Source organism: Mobula birostris, chromosome 2, assembly GCF_030028105.1.
Source record: "Mobula birostris isolate sMobBir1 chromosome 2, sMobBir1.hap1, whole genome shotgun sequence".
NCBI lineage: Eukaryota > Metazoa > Chordata > Chondrichthyes > Myliobatiformes > Myliobatidae > Mobula > Mobula birostris.
This window is the reverse complement of record NC_092371.1, coordinates 16,729,504-16,749,461: the sequence shown is the minus strand read 5'-3', so window position 1 is coordinate 16,749,461 and position 19,958 is coordinate 16,729,504. Positions and strand designations below refer to the sequence as shown.

The window sequence follows — 19,958 nt, the reverse complement described above, 5'->3', positions numbered from 1 at the left end:
AATGAGAAAGTCTTTAAAACTGTAAGTTTGGTGCCAGGTCTGATGTTTTGATCTGCAGATAACCATTTCCTCAACAGATGAAAGATAGTGCTGGCGCAATGAAGGGATTGGTGAGTTTCATAATAGATCAGCTTACACTGAGGGAAGCTCCTAAGATAAGGAAAATTATCAATTTTTTTCTTCAAGGTTTTCATCATGAAACTGGTTGTAGTCAAGTGTGGTAAAGCTGGGGCAGGCATGTTGCAAGAGAGAACCCTTATTGGTGTTGAGTGTAAGTCCCATCCTCTTGTAACCTTCATCAAAAGCATTTATGATGGTTTGGAGTGGGCCTTCTGAGCATATACAAATGCCAGCATTGTTTGAATACTGTATTTCAACTACTGAGTCTGGGGAACCTTTCTCTAGAGTATTGTTGCTGTCGTTTTGAAGATTAGCTCCCCCTCTTGGAAGTTTGTTGGAGTTGTAATACACCTTTGCAGTAAGCAAGATTTAAAAAAGTGTTTAGGGCAATGATGCAGCAGGTCTTTGAGAATGGCTCTGTTGTAAGCATGTCGGTTAATGTCTTGGCTTTTGTGCCTGATACAAAACTCAGTGTCAACCAAGTACTGATCACTTCCATATTTTTCTGAGACTTGGTCTACCTTCAGTAGGCATCTCAAGGCATTGGGAAAATACCACCTCCAAATTCACTGAAATGATAATCCAACCAATATCTGTGATGTAGACCAGCAGTCTCAGCATTGAGCCTTTAGTTACTTGTCACCTGGCAAACACCAGGTTCGTAAAACACACAAATTAGCCAGAAAAAATGGCTCACCTGAGGACTGGGAGAAATTCAGAGTCCAGCAGAGGAGGACAAAGGGCTTAATTAGGAAAGGGAAAAAGGATTATGAGAGAAAGCTGGCAGGGAACATAAAAACTGACTATAAAAGCTTTCATAGATATGTGAAAAGAAAAAGATTGGTTAAGACAAATGTAGGTCTCTTACAGTCAGAAACAGGTGAATTGATCGTGGGGAACAAGGACATAGCAGACCAATTAAATAATTACTTTGGTTCTGTCTTCACTAAGGAGGACATAAATAATCTTCCAGAAATAGTAGGGGACCGAGGGTCTAGTGAGATGGAGGAACTGAGGGAAATACATGTTAGTAGGGAAGTGGTGTTAGGTAAATTGAAGGGATTAAAGGCAGATAAATCCCCAGGGCCAGGTGGTCTGCATCCCAGAGTGCTTAAGGAAGTGGCCCAAGAAATAGTGGATGCATTAGTGATAATTTTTCAAAACTCTTCAGATTCTGGATTAGCTCCTGAGGATTGGAGGGTGGCTAATGTAACCCCGCTTTTTAAAAAAGGAGGGAGAGAGAAAGCAGGGAATTATAGACTGGTAAGCCTGACATCGGTGGTGGGGAAATTGCTAGAGTCAGTTATCAAAGATGTGATAACAGCACATTTGGAAAACAGTGAAATCATCGGACAAAGTCAGCATGGAGTTGTGAAAGGAAAATCATGTCTGACGAATCTCATAGAATTTTTTGAGGATGTAACTAGTAGAGTGGATAGGGGAGAACCAGTGATGTGGTATATTTGGATTTTCAAAAGGCTTTTGACAAGGTCCCACACAGGAGATATAGTGTGCAAACTTAAAGCACACGGTATTGGGGGTATGGTATTGATGTGGATAGAGAATTGGTTGGCAGACAGGAAGTAAAAAGTGGGAATAAACGGGACCTTTTCAGAATGGCAGGCAGTGACTAGTGGGGTACCGCAAGGCTCAGTGCTGGGACCCCAGTTGTTTACAATATATATTAATGACTTAGACGAGGGAATTAAATGCAGCATCTCCAAGTTTGCGGATGACACGAAGCTGGGCGGCAGTGTTAGCTGTGAGGAGGATGCTAAGAGGATGCAGGGTGACTTGGATAGGTTAGGTGAGTGGGCAAATTCATGGCAGATGCAATTTAATGTGGATAAATGTAACTTTGGTGGCAAGAACAGGAAGACAGATTATTATCTGAATGGTGGCCAATTAGGAAAAGGGGAGGTGCAATGAGACCTGGGTGTCATTATACACCAGTCATTGAAAATGGGCATGCAGGTACAGCAGGCGGTGAAAAAGGTGAATGGTATGCTGGCATTCATAGCAAGAGGGTTCGAGTACAGGAGCAGGGAGGTACTACTGCAGTTGTACAAGGCCTTGGTGAGACCACACCTGGAGTATTGTGTGCAGTTTTGGTCCCCTAATCTGAGGAAAGACATTGTTGTCGTAGAGGGAGTACAAAGAAGGTTCACCAGATTGCAGGATATGATGAAAGGCTGGGTCGACTAGGCTTATACTCACTGGAGTTTAGAAGATTGAGGGGGAATCTTATTGAAACGTATAAAATCCTAAAGGGATTGGACAGGCTAGATGCAGGAAGATTGTTCCCGATGTTGGGGAAGTCCAAAACGAGGGGTCACAGTTTGAGGATAAAGGGGAAGCCTTTTGGGGCCGAGATGAGGAAAAACTTCTTCACACAGAGAGTGGTGAATCTGTGGAATTCTCTGCCACAGGAAACATTTGAGACCAGTTCATTGGCTATATTTAAGAGGGAGTTAGATATGGCCCTCGTGCTAAAGGGATCAGGGGGTATGGAGAGAAGGCAGGTACAGGGTTCTGAGTTGGATGATCAGCCATGATTGTACTGAATGGCGGTGCAGACTCGAAGGGCCGAATGGCCTACTCCTGCACCTATTTTCTATGTTTCTATCTGATGGGAACAGATTGTCTAATGAGCATGGTCATAGACTGAAGGATGTGTTCAAAGTCTCCTTGGAAAAAATGCAACTATTCTATTTGTAAATCTGTGACCTATTACTGCTGTAAGGTTAGATGGTCTGAAGGGATATTGTGAGCACGCAGCTTGTAAACACCAGAAGTGAAGGAGCTTCTGAGACACTACGCACAAGTCTGCCTAATCTGATACCACTTGCCCAATCTGTGACATTATCTGTGCTTCCCTGCATTAGACTTCATAACCATCCAAACACAAAACCAGAGTGGAATTAAGTCATTCCAATCCCAAGAAACAGCCTGAGGGGACACATATCTTCAAAAGTGAATGATGGGGTTGTTGGATTTATTGAGAAGTAGCTTTGCTCAATTTTTTGTTTTACATTTGAATTTTCCTGTTTTGAAATCGATACAGTGGTAGTATGTTTATCTAGTCAGTCTATAATATTGCTAGTTTAAAAGTATGCTCTGCTTAGCTTTGACCAGTCTTCACCTGATATAGTGCATTTGGAAACCGTCCCAAATTTCTAACGGAACAAATAGACATTGAGGTAAATTGTCATGTGTTTTTTATTTGGCCCACTGGTGTGAATCCGGTTTGAGCAGGAATTTTCTTAATCATGAATAAATGATACTTGTTATAAGGTTTAAAGACCATAAGATATAGGAGTAGGAATAGGCCATTTGGCCTATCGAGTCTGCTCCGCCATTTCAACATGGCTGATTCAATTTTCCCCTCAGGCCAAATCTCCTTGCTTCTCCTCATACCCCTTTATGCCCTGACAAATCAAGAATCTATCAACCTCTGCCTGAAATATATATAGTGACTCGGCTTCCACAGGTGCCGGAGGCAAAGAATTCCACAGATTCACCAATCTCTAGTGAAAGGAATTACTCATTTCCATTCTAAAAGGATGCCCCTCTACTCTAAGGCTGTACCCTCTTGTCCTAGACTCCCCCACCCGGAAACATCCTTTCCACATCTACTCTGTCTATACATTTCAACATTTGAAAGGTTTCAATGATATTCCCCCTTATTCTTCTGAATTCCAGTATGCATAGATCCAGGGCCATCAAACATTCCTCATATGATAACCCTTTCATTCACAGAATCATCCTTGTGAACCTCATCTGAACCCTCTGCAATGCTAGATGAAGAGTCCAAAACTGTTCACAGTATTCAAGGTGAGGCCTCACCAGTGCCTTAAGGTCTCAATATAACATCCCTGCTCTTGTATTCTAGTCTCTTGAAATGAATGCTAACATTGCATTTGTCTGTAACCTTTAGGTGTTTTGTACAAGGACTCCCAACTCTCCTTGTATCTCAGATTTTTGGATTTTCTCCCTGTTTAGAAAATAGTCTGCACATGTATTTCTTCTATCAAAGTGCACGACCATGCATTTTCCAACATTGTATTTGATTTGCCTTTTTCTTGCCCATTCTCTTAATCTGTCTGAGTCCTTCTGCAGCTTACCAGTTTCCTCAAAACTACCTGCCCCTTTTCATATAATCTGCAAACTTTTCAACAAAGCCATCAATTGTACCATCAATTGTAACATAAAAAGAATTGGCCCCAACACAGACCCCTGTGGAACACCACTAGTCACCGGCTGCCAGTCACAAAGGCTCCCTTTATACCCACTCTTTGCTTCCTGCCAATCAACCACTGCTTTATCCATGCTAGAATCTTCCCTGTAATACCACGGGTTTGTAGCTTGTTAAGCAGCTTCATGTGTGGACCTTGTCAAAGGCCTTCTGAAAATCCAAGTACATAACATCAACCAAATCTCCTTTGTCTATTCTGCTGTTATTTCTTCAAATAATTCCAACAGATTTGTCAGGCAAAATTTTCCCTTGAGGAAGCCATGCTGACTATAGTTTATTTTATCATGTGCCTTTAAGTACCCTGAGATCTCATCCTTCATAATCAACTCCAACATCTTCCTAACCACTGAGGTCAGACTGGCCTATAGTTTCCTTTCTTCTACCTCCCTCCCATCTTGAAGAGTGATGTGACATTTGCAATTTTCCAGTCTTCCGAAACCATTCCAGAATCTAGTGATTCTTGAAAGATCATTACTAATGCCTCTGCAATCTCTTCGGCCATCTCTTTCAGAAGTCTGGGGTGTATACCGTAAGGTGACTTACCTACTTTCAGACCTTTCAGTTTCCCAAGAACCTTTTCTGGAACTTTCATCAAACTGCTAGTGTCTTCCACAGTGAAGACGGATGCACCATATTGTTGTCCCCCATTGCTATCTCTCCAGCATCGTTTTCCAGCAGTCCAATATCTACTCTCACCTCTACTTTACACTTAATGTATCTGAAGAAACTTTTGATATCCTCTTTAATATTATTGGCTAGCTTACTTTCATATTCCATCTTTACCTTAATAACTATTTTAGTTGCCTTCTGTTGGTTTTTAAAAACTTCCCAATCCCCTAACTTCTGACTAATCTTTGCTCTATTATGTGACCTCTCTTTTGCTTTTATGTTGGTTTTGACTTCTCTAGTTATCCATGGTTGTGTCAACTTGCCTTTGGAATACTTCTTCACCTTTGGGATTTATATATCCTGTGCCTTCTAAATTTCTTCCAGAAATTCCAGCCATTGCTGATCTGTTGTCATCCCTGCCAGCGTTCTTTTCCAATCAATTCTGGCCAAGTCCTCTCTCATGGCTCTGTAATTCCCTTTATTCCAAAGGACTTGAAACAATGGTTTGTTTAAAAATTCATACAGTTACGTTTTGGGTAAATGATGCTGTGTATTGATTTGGAACAATCTTAAAACTCGTCTAATTTATTCACTTTAATCTATAGCAATCCCAACACAGATTATGTGGAATGAAGTTGTATGTTTGGTGGACCAGTGAATTTGAAAGTATGTAAATGTTTACATTCAAGTGTACTTCTGAAAAATTCATCAATGAATTTTCAGACTTAGAAATGACAAAACAATTAACATTAAGCTATAATGAGGTTCTTTAATTTTGTTTTAATACACTAACTGTATATAAGGACTCTCCTGGTGCCTTGGATAACAATCCCATGGATTTCACTGATTTAGTTTAAAGTGTGCTTTGGTTCAGTTGGCTTACTGCACATCTTAGAAAAGCTTTGCTTTGAAATCTGTGCTTCATGCACTGTTTCCAAACTTTGCGCTTGACTTAGTCTAATATTCAATGTAAAGAATGATTGTAAGGCAGCAAAGGTGCTGCATTATGCCTCAGTGCATTTTTTTTTGCATGTTGTTTTTGGTTTTGTTTTGAAAATTGGGGGAAGAATATCATTTTATGTAAGATATCGGCAGTGTTGCAAAGAATGGGAAATCAAGTACTATGTGGCTCATAAGTTTCACTCTGGAAGACTGGAAGATGGTAGGAAAATATTGTTGAACTTTGGATCTACCTGTTGGGGAGTCAAATGCTTTCTCTACTAAAATGAGTTCAGCATTTAAGACAGATACAATGAAATGTATTTTCTCTTAAGGCACTCTTTTCAAAAATATTCAATAGTTCCATTTACTATCAGTGAAATGTTAACAATATACATCCTGAAATTCTTTTTCTTCGCAGACATCCATGAAAACAGAAGAGTGCCCCAAAGAATGAATGACAGTTTAAACGTTAGAACCCCAAGCTCCCTCCTCCCACGCACAAGCAGCAGCAAAACAATGACCCTCCTATATGCCCAGGCACTTCCGCAAAAAAAAAATCAGCACCCTTCACCCACCAAGTACGTAATAGCAAGGTCCTCAATAAAGACTATGATCTGCATTGCAGCACAAACTAATCATTTACCCAACAACTTGACATTCCATAGGCTCTGTCTTCCTAATAACGGGGAAAAAGAGGTGTCCCTTTTTATAGCAAGAGGGGAGACAACAAAGCAATTCACTGATTTACAGTGTTAAGTCTGTCATGCTGCCTTTCCTCTTGAGTTCCGTGACTCGAGAATTGGCAACATTCTCTCACCAACCATCGAGAGAGAGCGTGTGACTCCCCAAACACATAGCCTCCGACAACTGATCCAATGCTTTGTTCTCTCCTGCGATGCTTCAGTCAGTGGCACCGGCTTAGAATCAGCCTGTTCTTATGGCCACAAAACCTTCGAACCCTGAAGGCACGTTCATCCTCCAGGCTGCATCCTTGGGATATTGAAAAGTGGCCGGTCATGAAACCCCAAGAGTGGGTCCCACCACCGCAAAGAACTGAGTGTAACTCTATGTCAGGGTCTTTGACAGAACCCCATCTAACCTGAAAGGGAAAAGGAGTGACATCAGAGGTAGAATTTAAGCTGTTTTCAGAGATGAATGTGAAGGATTTGCAATTTAGTGCCAACATATCTCTGCCTGCGCTATGTCATTCCTCAAATGCTAGTGGAAGCACAGTCAATAGGCTTCACAAGCAAGGAGATATAAGAGTACTGCAGGTAGATGGTGAAATTGAATCGAGTCATCATTTTAAACTGTGGAGCAGCATGCAATTGAAAGGTCATAGATACAAAACTGATTTATTGTACAACTTTTAGCTGGTATAAAATGAGTTTTTTGGGCTTATGAGTTGGGCCAAAAGTGAGCAAAATTTGTTTAAGATTTGGAGCTTGGTTTCATTATCTGGCTGAAATGAGTTAAATAAACTGGAGAAGCACAATAGTGTGCCCATATTTCCCATGGAGAGAGCCAGGTGATGCATTCACAGGGAAGTGGAATAACCTTGTCACTTAATCCTTGAAGATGGTGAAAGGGTTTACGATGTGAGGAGACATGTCACTCATGCAGCCAGGTTCTCACTTAAAATTAGAATTGTATTTTGTAGGCTTCAGGTCAGTTGTGTTATGGGTTACTAAACTCAACCTCAACAATGGGGATGCAATTGACTATCAAGGGTAGGTGTTACATTCTCTTTCGTTCAACGCATGTGGTGGTGAAAAGGTATACATGTGTAGACTGCTTGATTTACTGGAAAGTTGCTGATAGAATTGAACATTATGCAATGATCAGCAAACGATTGGTGAAATCCAAATACATCATTGTTGAGTGAGTGCTGTTTGATACCATTGCTGGTGAACCCTTCCATCATACTGATGAGCAAGTAGCCTGTTTGGATGTAATTAGATCAGATTTGTCCTGTTTTTTATGTCTAAGATATTCCTGGGCAATTTTTTACTGCAGCTGTGCTCTCACCACTCACCAATGCCCTATAATTGAAGCATCATCTCCCTGTGTTATTGTGTTTAATTCCCCTTGCAGTAAACAATAACATTTTGTTGCCTTTCCTTATTACTTGCAGCACCAACGTACTAGTCTTCTGCAAAATATGGAACACGATCTCCAGATCCAAAACTCAGCTATCTCTTATTCTTTAGATAATCTTTCTTTTGTTTACCAAAACCAGCAATTTTAATTTTCCCAAATTATATTCCATTGAACAGATTTTTGCCCACTCACCAAACTGTCTGTACATCCCTTATTTTCTCTCTCATCCTCTTCACAATGTACTCTCTTTCCTACCTTTGTGTCATCAGCAAGTCTAGCAACTATACTCCAGAACATTCATTCATGTCACTTAGCACCTATTCTTGTGGCATGTCATATTGCCAACTGGAAATTAGCCTGTTTAGGCCCAGGCACAAACAAGAGAATCTGTATATGTATGTATATACAATGTAAAATTTACTAGCAGCTACATAATCATACATAATTATTACAAAAAAGAAAGAACATTCCATTTTAGTGTCAAGTGGTCTTAATGTTGCTCATCAGTGGTGATTAGGATTTTGCAGGTTGGCTCAAGAACTAAACCGATGAAGGAAAGTGGCTGTTACTGCTGGGATGGGATTTCAGGCTTTTGCACCTCTTGGTCAATAGTAGTTGCAAAAAGATGGCATGGTCTGGGTGATGGATATCTCTGAAAGCTGTTGCCTTCTTGAGGCATCACCTCCTCTCTGATAGATACTACCAATTTTCCGTAGTGACCTGATGCGGCTCCTTAACAAATGCTTTCTGGAAATCAAATAAAGCGCATTATCTCCATAAAGGATGCCGATAAATTGGTCAAGTGTGACTTTCCTTTCACAAAACTGTGTTGACTTTGTCTGATTCCCTTGAATCTTTCCTGGTATAGGAACATCAGCGCCTTTGAGCAAAAAATCCTACAAAAGGTAATGGATTCGGCCCAGTAGATCACAGATAAAATCTTGCTAACCACGGAGCACATCACCATGAAACTTTGCCATAGAAAGGCAGCATCCATCATCAAAGCTCCTCACCACCAGGCCATGCTCTTTTCTTGCTGCTGCTATCAGGTAGAAAGTACAGGTGTCTCAGGACTCACACCACCAGGTTCAAGAGCAGCTACTACCCCTCAACCAGCAGGCTCTTGAACAAAAGGAGATAGCTACACTCATTCTATTTCTAGTGTTCCCACAACCAATGTCTCACTTTAAGGACTCTATCTTGTAATTTCATGCTTGTTATTTATTGCTATTTACTTATATTTGCATTTGCACAGTTTGTTGTTCATTGATCCTGTTGTATAAATTTACTAAGTATGTCTGCAGATAAAAGAATCTCAGGGTTTGTGGTGACATGTACATATTCTGATAATAAATTTTACTTTGAACTTTGAATTTAGAAGTTCTTTGTAAGTTATAACCTATGAATCAGTTATCTCACTAGCAAATTTATCTGGACTCAGACTCAGAACTCTTAACAATTGTTCAGTACCACTTCACTGGCAATTGTAATTTCATTTGGACTCATAGCTCCAAGAATTGTCTACTAACTTTTATGATTGGATGTGACAAAGCTGTAGAGAGCTTTGATCTAATCTGTTGGTTGTGAGCTGTTTATATTATTTTGTTTTGTTTGTATTTTGTCATGTTTACCATCATATGTTGTACAGTAAACTGTGATGCAGTGTCACTGGATTAGCACCTTTCCACTCATTAAGCCAAGCTTTACCCTTAACTGGATGGTTACAGTAGAATGTTGGGATATGCTGGGTCAAGATGATATTGATTTCTGTTGCTGTTCATGACCCTTATCAGCTCATGTAGCCCTATTGGAGTTGCCAGATTTGATGACAATTGTAGTGCCATATGGTATGTTGATGGGTGCCTTCATTGTGAAGGTTGGGCTTTGTCTCCAAAAGAACAATTTGGTAGTTACTTCCATCAATGCCAGTGTGGTAAAGGAATTTACGACTGGTAAATCAATGGGAACAATAGGTGTAACATCAACATGAAATATTTCCTGTAACAAATTATCAGTGGGTTGTGCTGCCAAGCCAATCTAAGTAATTGATGAATGAGGTCCCCATCCAAATACATTTGGTGTCCTTGCTACTTTCAATTTTTATTTCTGGTTGTGAACAAAGATAAAACCAAAATTTCCCTGTTCATTACCCATTTGATCCTTAATGGTGACGGAAGAGGGGATCAGGAGTTCCTTTGCTTTTGTACATTGGTGTAAAAGGCTTAGGTCTAACGAGCTCCTTTACTGATTCCATCATAAATTTGCATCTTTAGGACTGGAGATTGCAGAGGCGTTAAGAAATAAAATTGAAAAGGTATTATAACTTGGACAGTATCTGTTATAAACACCTCCAGAATTTACTGAAAATGCTTAGGGAGACTGACACCCTAACTCATGCTAGTTAGTTATAGAAAACTACAGCATAGAAACAGGACCCTCGGCCCATCTAATCTGTGCCAAACCATTAATCTGCATTCGGACCATAGCCCTCCATACCCCTCCCATCCCTGTACTTAACCAAATTTCTCTAATGTTGCAATCAAGCTCACGTCCACCACTTGTGCTGGCAGTTCATTCCACACTCTCACCACCCTCCGGGTGAAGAAGTTTCCCCTCATGTTTCCCTTAAACATTTCACATTTCACCTTTCACCCTTAACCTATGACCTCTAGTTGTAGTCCCACCCAACCTCAGTGGGAAAAAACCATTGTTCCTCATTGTTCGCACAACTCACACCTGCACTTGTGTTGGTGGTGATAGTATTGGAGCAGTTTGAGCTGATGATTGAAAAGTGGATAAAAGGAGCTTTGTATGCAGTTAGTGAGTTGCAGTGTTAGTTTTTTTAAACTGATGCACAAGGACATGTCTGCAGTTCCAATGGTGGATGTCTGGGAATGACTATGGTGCTGTTTAAGCTTTCATGTGGATCAAAATGCTGGTTATTAAAATTAAGCTCTACTTATTTTAATTTGTAAATTGAAGTTGAAATTGTTCACAAACAGCTATTTTTAGAATCACTAATTTGCCAATTAAGTGATCATTATGTTTCTGTAAGTCCTCATCATGACTTTAGTGCAAATCTCTTAGAAGGGTCTGCTGTTGATATAATGCAATGAACGTGTCCTTGTAAAACTGACTGAAAGGCTTAAGGGGGAACAAATCCTCCAAAGTCTGCATCCGTACCTCTTCCAAACAACCACAATTATAACTATTCTAGCTCCAGAACATCATTGCAAGAGTTCCTCAGGGCATTGTTGGATGGCCAGCCATATTTAATTGCTTTGTTAATATGTCATACGATCACAATGAAATGTTTGCTAAAAGCATTTCTTTTAATTCCCTTCACAACTCCTCAGGAAGTGAAGCAGTCCATGGCTGTATGTAGTAAGGTTTTTTTTAGATTATGAGAACACTCAGTCCTCTTTTATTGTCATTTAGAAATGCATATATGCATTAAGAAATGATACAATGTTTCTCCGGAGTGATATCACAGAAAAAGGACAAACCAAAGACTAGCACTGACAGAACCACATAATTATAACATATAGTTACAGCAGTGCAAAGCAATACCATAATTTGATGAAGAACAAACCATGGGCATGGTAAAAAAAAACCTCGAAGTCCCCGAGTCGATCGACTCCCGAGTCCCTGATAGCAGGCGGCAAAAGGGAGAAACTCCCTGCCATAAACCTCCAGGCACCGTCAACTTGCCGATGCCTTGGAAGCAGCCGACCACAGCCGACACTGAGTCCGTCCATCCGAAAACTTCGAGCCTCCGACCAGCCCCTTCGATACAGCCTCACGAGTGTCTTCGACCTAGCCCCGGCCACTAAAACGAACAAAGCCAAGGATTCGGGGCCTTCTGCTCTGGAGATTCCGGTTACCACACAGTAGCAGCGGCAGCAAAGCAGGCATTTCAGAAGTTTTCCAGATGTTCCTTCATACTCTCACGTCCGTCTCCATCAAATCAGAATTGTGCACGGTACCCTACTTGACAGGTTACAGGTATCATTCACCGGAGAGGCCGCGCGCGCTGCCGTTGTGCCACCATCTCCTCCTTTCCTGTTTAAACAGTAGTCAGGTCTGGCCTTGTATGTAGGATGGAACAACTACAACAGCATTAGCAAAACCCATAGATCCACCAGGACTATGGTGATCTGTACAGTGCCCTCCGAGTTACACACCATCTGGCTCGGATGGAGCCTGGTCATATCCAGATTCTGTGCAGATCAGCTGGTCGGGATGTTCACAGACATTTTTTTTGAAGATTCAAGATTGTTCAATGTCATTTCCAGTACACAAGTGTAATGGAGAACAAAATAATTGTGACTGAATCTTTGAAGTTGAAAGTAAATTTATTATCAAAGTATATACTGTATACCTGCGAGATTTGTTTTCTTGTGGGTATTCACAGTAAATGCAAAGAAACAATAGAGTAAAGGCAGACCAACAGTCCATGTGCAAAAGAGAGCAAATTGTGGAAATACAAAAAAGTAACTAAGTAAATAACATGAGTTGTAGAGTTGTTGGAAGTGAGTACATAGGTGTGGGATCAGTGTAGTGTTGAGGATCAAGAGTTTGATGGTTGAGGGATAATACTGTTCCTGAATCTGGTGGTGTGGGGCCTGAGGCTCCTTATCTCCTTTCCAATGGCAGCAGCGAGAAGAGAGCATGGCCTGGATGGTGGGTGTCATTGATGCTGGATGCAGCTTTCCTGTGATAGCGCTCCTTGTAGATGTCCTTAGTGGTGGGGAGGGCTTTGGCTGTGATAGATTTGGCTGTATCCACTTCCTTTTGTAGGTTTGTCTGTTCAAGGGCATTGGTGTTTCCATACCAGGCCATGATGCAACCAGTCAGGAGACTCCACCATGCAACGATACACATCTGTCGAAGTTTTAGATGATGTGCCAAATCTTTGCAAGAAGAGGTGTTGCCATGTTTTCTTTGTAATGGCTCTTGCCTGCCGTTATCATTCTGGTACCTAAGAAAACAAAGTAATGCATCTTAACAACTCTGCCAAAAGACTTACATTTTGACCCTAATCTGATTGATTTGTGTGTGTTTGAAAGATCGAAGACTGAAATTGCTTTGCAAATATAATTGCCAAATTATATCACACTTTGGTCCAACTTCTAGAGTACTGTCACAAATTAATAAAGCTTTCTCTTTTTCTCTTACTTAGCTTCAATTCCTCATCGATTGAACCTTTTCTATGTTGCCAATGACGTTATTCAGAATTGCAAAAGGAAAAATGCAATTGTATTTCGAGATGCTTTCTCAGAGGTTCTAGTTGAAGCAGGCACATTGGTCAGGTGAGTGAAGATTTTTCTGAAATGTAACTTAATTTTCAATGAGCATGCTCCCAGTCTGTGTGCCTTCCTAAATCTCTCTACTCACAGGATGCTTTTCCAGTTGCAGGTTTCCCCCGCCATCCGAAGGTAGAGCGTTCCTATGAAACAGTTCGTAAGCTGGAATGTCATAAAGCGAAGAAGCAGTTACCATTTATTTATATGGGAAAATTTTGTGAACGTTCGCAGACCCATAAGTAACCTACCAAATCATGCCAAATAACAGATAAAACCTAAAATAACAGTAACATATAGTAAAAGCAGGAATGATATGATAAATACACAGCTTATATAAAGTAGAAATACTTTTGCACAATCATTGCCTGAACTGTTCTCCGTAGCGAAAACCTCACGCAAGCGCCATCGGCAAAAACATGGTGCAGGCGCTCTCCAGTAACATTAAGCTATGAAGCTGCCAAATCATACCAAATAACACATAAAAATACACAGCCTGTATAAAGTAGAAATAATGTATGTACAGTGTAGTATCGCTCAATGGGAATCGGGAAGTCAGCTTGCCGAGCACACTGATGGTGGTGTGTTAGGCTGAGTTGTCGGAGTTTGGGTGGTGCAGTGGCCCCCACCCTCCGGGCAGCGACCGATACATTGCCGCGAAGCATGCAGGGGTACAGCGGTAGCCGGGAGAGACACAGCACATCTTTAAGAAAAAAACCAAAATAAACAAACTAATTAATTAGGTGCCACCCAGCACGTAATTGTCGGCCCAGATCAGAGGCGACGCAATCGGCAGTCGCCTCTGATCTGGGCCAACAATTACGTGCCGGGCGGTACCTAATTAATTAGCATGTTTATTTCGGCTTTTTTCTTAAAGATGTGCTGTGTGTCTCCCGGCTACCGCTGCATTCTCCGCAAATTGGTATCTGTCCGCGGCTTGGGTGTTGGGGTGGTGGGACACTGGGGTGTCATCTCATCTTCGTCTGTTTCCATTAGATCAGGCAGCTCATCTTCTCCTATGACTGCCTGCCTCGATGTCGAAGATCGAGGTTCGTCGTCTGCTGTGGCTGATGTGGAAGGCTTGCTTGACTGCTGAGCCTCATGCATTTTTCTATCATACAGTTCTTTGTAAGCACTCAAACCATCCTGCAACTATCCCCTAAACCTACGTACCCTTTCAAAATTGAAGTCGTACTTTATCATTACTCATTCGGTTTCAATTGTTATCCTTTCCTCTTCCAATTGCATCAGCTCTTCATCTATCAGTTCTTGGTCATGAGATGCCAAAACCTCTTCAACATCATCTTCGTCAGCTTCCACAAGCCAAACTCACTTAGTCCTTACTTTGTTCACCACGATCGAAACGGTTAATTATGTCTAGTTTTACACTAAGTGTAACACCCTTACGAGCTCTTTCAGGCTTTTCCGATACCATAGAACTCATCTTGCTAACGGCTGCTCACAGGCACGTGTTTAAGCAAAATGCCGGCGAGAATGCCATTCCGAATCCTGGGGAGGGCGGCTGCTCGGGGCGCACTCTTGTCTCTTATGCGCACTGCCTTTTATCGCGCGCTGATTTTTTTTCCGCACGCTGCTTTTTTCATAACAGTGAAAACACCTTCTGTTAGCAAAAACAGGGTATTAATGTAGGTCTTTCGTAACAGTGAGGTTTCGTAAAGCGAACGTTCGAAAAGTGGGGGACACCTGTATCTCTGTCTCTTGCAGATGCTGACTTTGGCTGGAATATAGCTTCAAATTCTAATCAAACTCCTAAGCATTTAGTGTTGATGATCTTTTTAAATGTTGGGACCTTCCATGTGCTCATTTTCCAACATGAATAACTGGATATATATTGGCCCAGGAAACACAAACACTTTTCCTGTATTATGAATGGAGACAGAGTCCCTTTCTGCTGAACCTTGTGACTGTGGCAGTTCTTCTACAGCAGGGGTGTGGTGGTTCAGATTTAAAGCCTTATCTTTGACTATGGAAGTCCTGAACTTCCTGTGAGATCCTTACTGTTGTCACTTGGCCTGTCCAGTTTTGCCATACCAATTAAATAACTGTTAAGTGCTTTCTGATAATATTTTATCTTCAGTTTTAGTGTTTTAAGTATTAATTTTAATAGCTTTTGAGAGACATTCGCATACGTTCAAAGCTGTGAGAGCTGGTAAACCCAGAAATATAGTTACTGTTAAGAGGATGGGACCTCTCATTATTGGTGAGAGGGATTTGTGTTGTGCTGTGTTTGGCAATCAGGAGACAGCTTTGTGAATTTGAATGTAAACATGACGGCACAGTAAATACCCTTTAGCGCCCATGATGTTGTGCCAAAATTTTAACCTACCCTAAGGTCAATATAACCCTTCCTTCCTCCGCCTCTCCATTTTTGTTTCATTCATGTGCCTATGTAAAAGTCTCTTAAGTGCCACCAATCCATCTACCTCTATCACCACCCCTGGCAACATGTTACACACACCTTCCGTTCTCTATGTTAAAAAAAAATGACCTATGACATCTCCCCGATACTTTGCCCCAATTATCTTAGAATTATGACTGCTTGAATTAGCCATTTCTGCTGTGGGAAAATGTCTCTGGCTGTCCAGTTTATCTGTGACTCTTATCATCTTGTACACCTCTATCAAATCACTTTTCTTCTTCCTTCGCTCCAAAGAGAAACACCCTCGCTTGCTCAACCATTCCTCATCAAACATGCTCTCAATAATCCAAGCATCATCCTGGTAAATCCTGCACCCTCTCTAAAACTTCCATATCCTTCCTACAATGAGGTGACCAGAACAGAACACAATATTCCAAGTGTGGACTAACCAGAGTTATATCGAGCTGCAACAGTACCTTGAGGCTTTATGTAGTTTTCTCGAATACAATTTGCTCCTTGTACTTCCTGGTAGCAGAGTGGTGAGCATACACGACAAAGACCAGGCAGGAATGTCCTATTGGATATATGTAATGCTTTGCAATATGCATATTTTATGTCGCTTCCAGTAACTTACCAATATTATTCTTCATAGCCCGTCATAGAGGCATACTGGGGAATAGGTGCTGAAGGTCCCTCGCCAAAGTCCTCTGTCCTGGGCCAGTCTTTCAAGTTGTCCCCTGGTGTAGCCCATCTTAATACATGCATCCTCTCCCAGGGATTAGGTCTTTGGAGCTTCTTTTGGCATTTCTGTAGCATTGGATTTTTCCATGATGGGATTCCCCCATGCCCACCCCTTCTTTTGCAGCCTGGCTTGGGACTATGCATGGCAGAGTTAACTTGGAATATTACTTCAATTAAATATTTTTCTATCTCAAATTCTATGCTGTAGAAGGTGAGAACAAGATGACCCCACTAACATGATTCTAGAGGGGTATGAGGAGTACAGGAAATAGAATTAACATATTCAAGGCCCTGTCAACTGGAGTAGAGTGAATGCTTGACTGACAGTAAAGGAAGACTTGATATAAAAACGTTGGAATGGAAGGGAGTGGTGAATGTGCCTATGGAATCCCTTCCCTGACTCCCAACAGCTACTAGAAATGGGGAAAGGTTGAAGAAAGGATTATCTGAGATGTGATGGTGAGGGAAGGAGATTGTTGGAAGCAAACCTAATGAAATTTTTTATTGAGAGCAAGAAATGTATTGATGTCATCATCAATGTACTGAGCGAGGTGAGGGACAGCACACCACAAAGAATACTTCATAGCCCCCCCCCCCCACACACACCAAAATAAAATCTCGGTGTAGCTGGTTTGCAATTAAACGTTTCATTGGAAGGAGACGATGACGTACCACGAACTGGACTATTTCTTTCTGTGCCATAATTTCTGTAATTCAAGAGAAGGGGCACTCGACTGAATCCAGTGCTAAGAAAGTAATAGAAATGAATAGAAATAGCTTTTGTGTTCCATATTGAACTGATTGAATTGCCAGATTTCCATTGTGCAATTGGGTGAAAGTTGATGTTGCCTATCTGTTCATTGGTTATTGTGCTAAAGTCTTCATGTTGTGCTCCTTTCATTAGCATCTTCATGCCGTGTAGATCTGTGTGTTTGATAACCTACTTTTGTAAATAGGTGGCTTTTCTAAGTTGTTCCCAGATGTGACAATTTGTGTTTTGCTTCATAGCTATCTCTCTTGCCCATATAACTCCATTTCTTCTCATGCACTGAGACCTAAATTTTAAGACATCCTACTGTGAGGCGTCTTTGCTTTATCCACTGGTTCCCTCAAAAAAATTCAGTTAGTCACCCACAAATTTGTTAATTGTCTCTGATGGTCTGCATGCCATCAGATGATCTGTCCATTAATATGATGATTTCAGGAATGATTTGATTATCATTTGCTACTGCATAACCATTCCCTGCATTTGAATGGAATAAAAGGTTTGTCAGTCTGTACTTTTTACTGAAGTAAGGCCTGGAAAAGAGAGAGAGTTGAATCTGGACAGCTATTTGGTCAAACCATAAGTAATTTCAACAATTTGTAGGAATTAAAACTAGATGAACATGAGTAGTTAACACTGAATCATATTGAACCATATTAGCCAGAGTATCAATGCAACATGCAATATTTGGGATATTTTAAATAATTCACAATGAAAATTTATTCTGTTTAGACAAAGATGTCTTACAGGGCCAAGCTGAGAGGTCACTTGTACTGCTGATTGTCATTTTATAATGAAGCAAACGTGCCATTTGCTGTCATTTGCTTAAATTTAACTCGAACTGGGGCACTTTGTCAGATCTGATATGCAGATTCTCCTGGTAATCACTTTACTCGAATACATGCTGTTATACCCACAAAAATATGAAAATGCCACAGTGCTTTGAAAAACTATAAGCTCATGGAAATTCAGTAGTGCTGCCAGAACTGTTGTTGGAGTAATTTAGCAGAAATTGTATTTTATTTTATTTTATCTGGAGATACAACATGGAATAAGCCCTTCTGGTCCTTTGAGCCGTGCCTCCCAGCAACTCCCGACGTAACCCTATCCTAATCACAGGACAATTTACAATAACCATTTAACCTACTAACTGGAAAGTCTTTGGTCTGTGGGATGAAACTGGAGCACCCAGAGGAAACCATCGCATCCCATGGGGAGGATGTACAAATTCCTTACAGAGGACACTGGGATTGAATTCCAAACTAACAGCCCAAGCTGTAATAGCATTGCATTAACTACTGTGCTACAGTGGTGTCCAAAGAATAATTAGAGCTTTGAGTGTCTGCAAATAATTGCCATTGCATCAGGTTGGGAAAGTGTTACAATCTCCATCAGTTTTATTTTCAGAAAATATTTTTAGTATTTTGGCTTTTTTTTAATTTAATTTTTATTTTGATAAGATATTCACAAGTAATACACAAACTTTTACATATAACCTTTTCTATTTTTTATGTGAGTAAATCTATATTTGTACATTCACAAGTGCACATTGAGATAATATAGAAAATAATTAGGCACTCAAATAGATGTTGATGTGCAATTGTAATTCCACTCTATTAAACTAAATGATAGTTATAAAAATATTAATAATAGTGGTTGAATACTAATTTCCATGTAAGTATTTCAGCTTTTATCTCAATCTTAAATTTGCAAACTTGGTCTATGCAGTGTCGCTGATAACTGGACAAAGCATTTGTACTGAAATGCATAGCAGATTAGACAGCATCTGAAAAGAGAAGATGGATTAAGTGGAACTGAAGACAAAAAGATGGGAGGCAGTTGTAGGGAGGGATGTGGGCAGCTGTACAGAGTGACAGCATGGGGGGGAGGGGTTGTACAGATGTTTGGGAGACGGGGAAATAGGAATGAGGGCAGGACTGAGCAGATAAACCATTGCCCAAGTAGGCGAATCAATTTCCAGAAAGCATAAAGAAGTTAACTTGGTATGAATGATCTTTGAGTGACTGAAAGAATGTGAATGTGACAAAAAAAGGTTAATTACATGTGACAGCCCCATAAAAGTTGCAGTACCCATCATTACCGTACTATAAACACCAACTCAAGCACTAGACAAAACACAAACTTAATATGTTAATGAATTTCCAAGTGTAACAAGCTAAATAAGATAGTCTGTTGTGATTCTAAATTAATACTAATTCACAAATTGCTGATTAATTTTTAGGGATCCTTCTATTCGCAAATCAATAGATCGGATATTTACCATATGGGAGCAGAGAAGTGTCTACCCCGAGGAATTGATTGTGGACCTTCGTGCTGCTCTTGGTAAGGCATGTTGTTAGTTCTTCTATTGATGAGGCTATATTTATAATTTTTAAATGGGTAAACTTCACCCAAAGCAGCGGCACTCCTCAGTTAATGAAGTCTCTCCTGGTGGACCTTACCGTTACCTTTGTTCCCTTTATATAGCTTGTGTGCCACTCTTCGTGTCATGACTTGTATGTCATACAAGGTAACTCATTAACGGGAGAATTTGAGTGGCTAATTTTGTGGAACAGCTAGCAGTTTAACAGTTAGTTTGAAACTCTGCATTACTGTTCAACTTCCTGTTAGTTTATTAAAATTGGTATCATATTTTGGAGGGTAAGTGGCTCTAGATGCCTTGCCTTTCAGCTGTGCTGTGCTGTAGGATTCTAAAACTTCACACACCTTGGGGATACACCT

The 19,958-nt window shown here is 40.6% G+C and overlaps 1 protein-coding gene across 4 annotated transcripts in view; it reads left to right on the top strand.

Annotated features, from left to right (window-relative positions):
* The window catches only part of rprd2a (regulation of nuclear pre-mRNA domain containing 2a), a 92,208-nt gene that overhangs the window by 26,741 nt on the left and 45,509 nt on the right, over positions 1-19,958 (top strand). For all 4 annotated transcript variants that reach the window (XR_011882481.1, XM_072238233.1, XM_072238225.1 and 1 more), the window contains exons 2-3: positions 13,209-13,338; positions 19,459-19,559. Coding sequence is in view for 3 of the 4 variants with exons in the window: in XM_072238233.1 (XP_072094334.1) it covers positions 13,209-13,338; positions 19,459-19,559 (231 nt within the window). In the remaining variant the exon portion in view is untranslated. The remainder of the gene's footprint in view (positions 1-13,208; positions 13,339-19,458; positions 19,560-19,958) is intronic.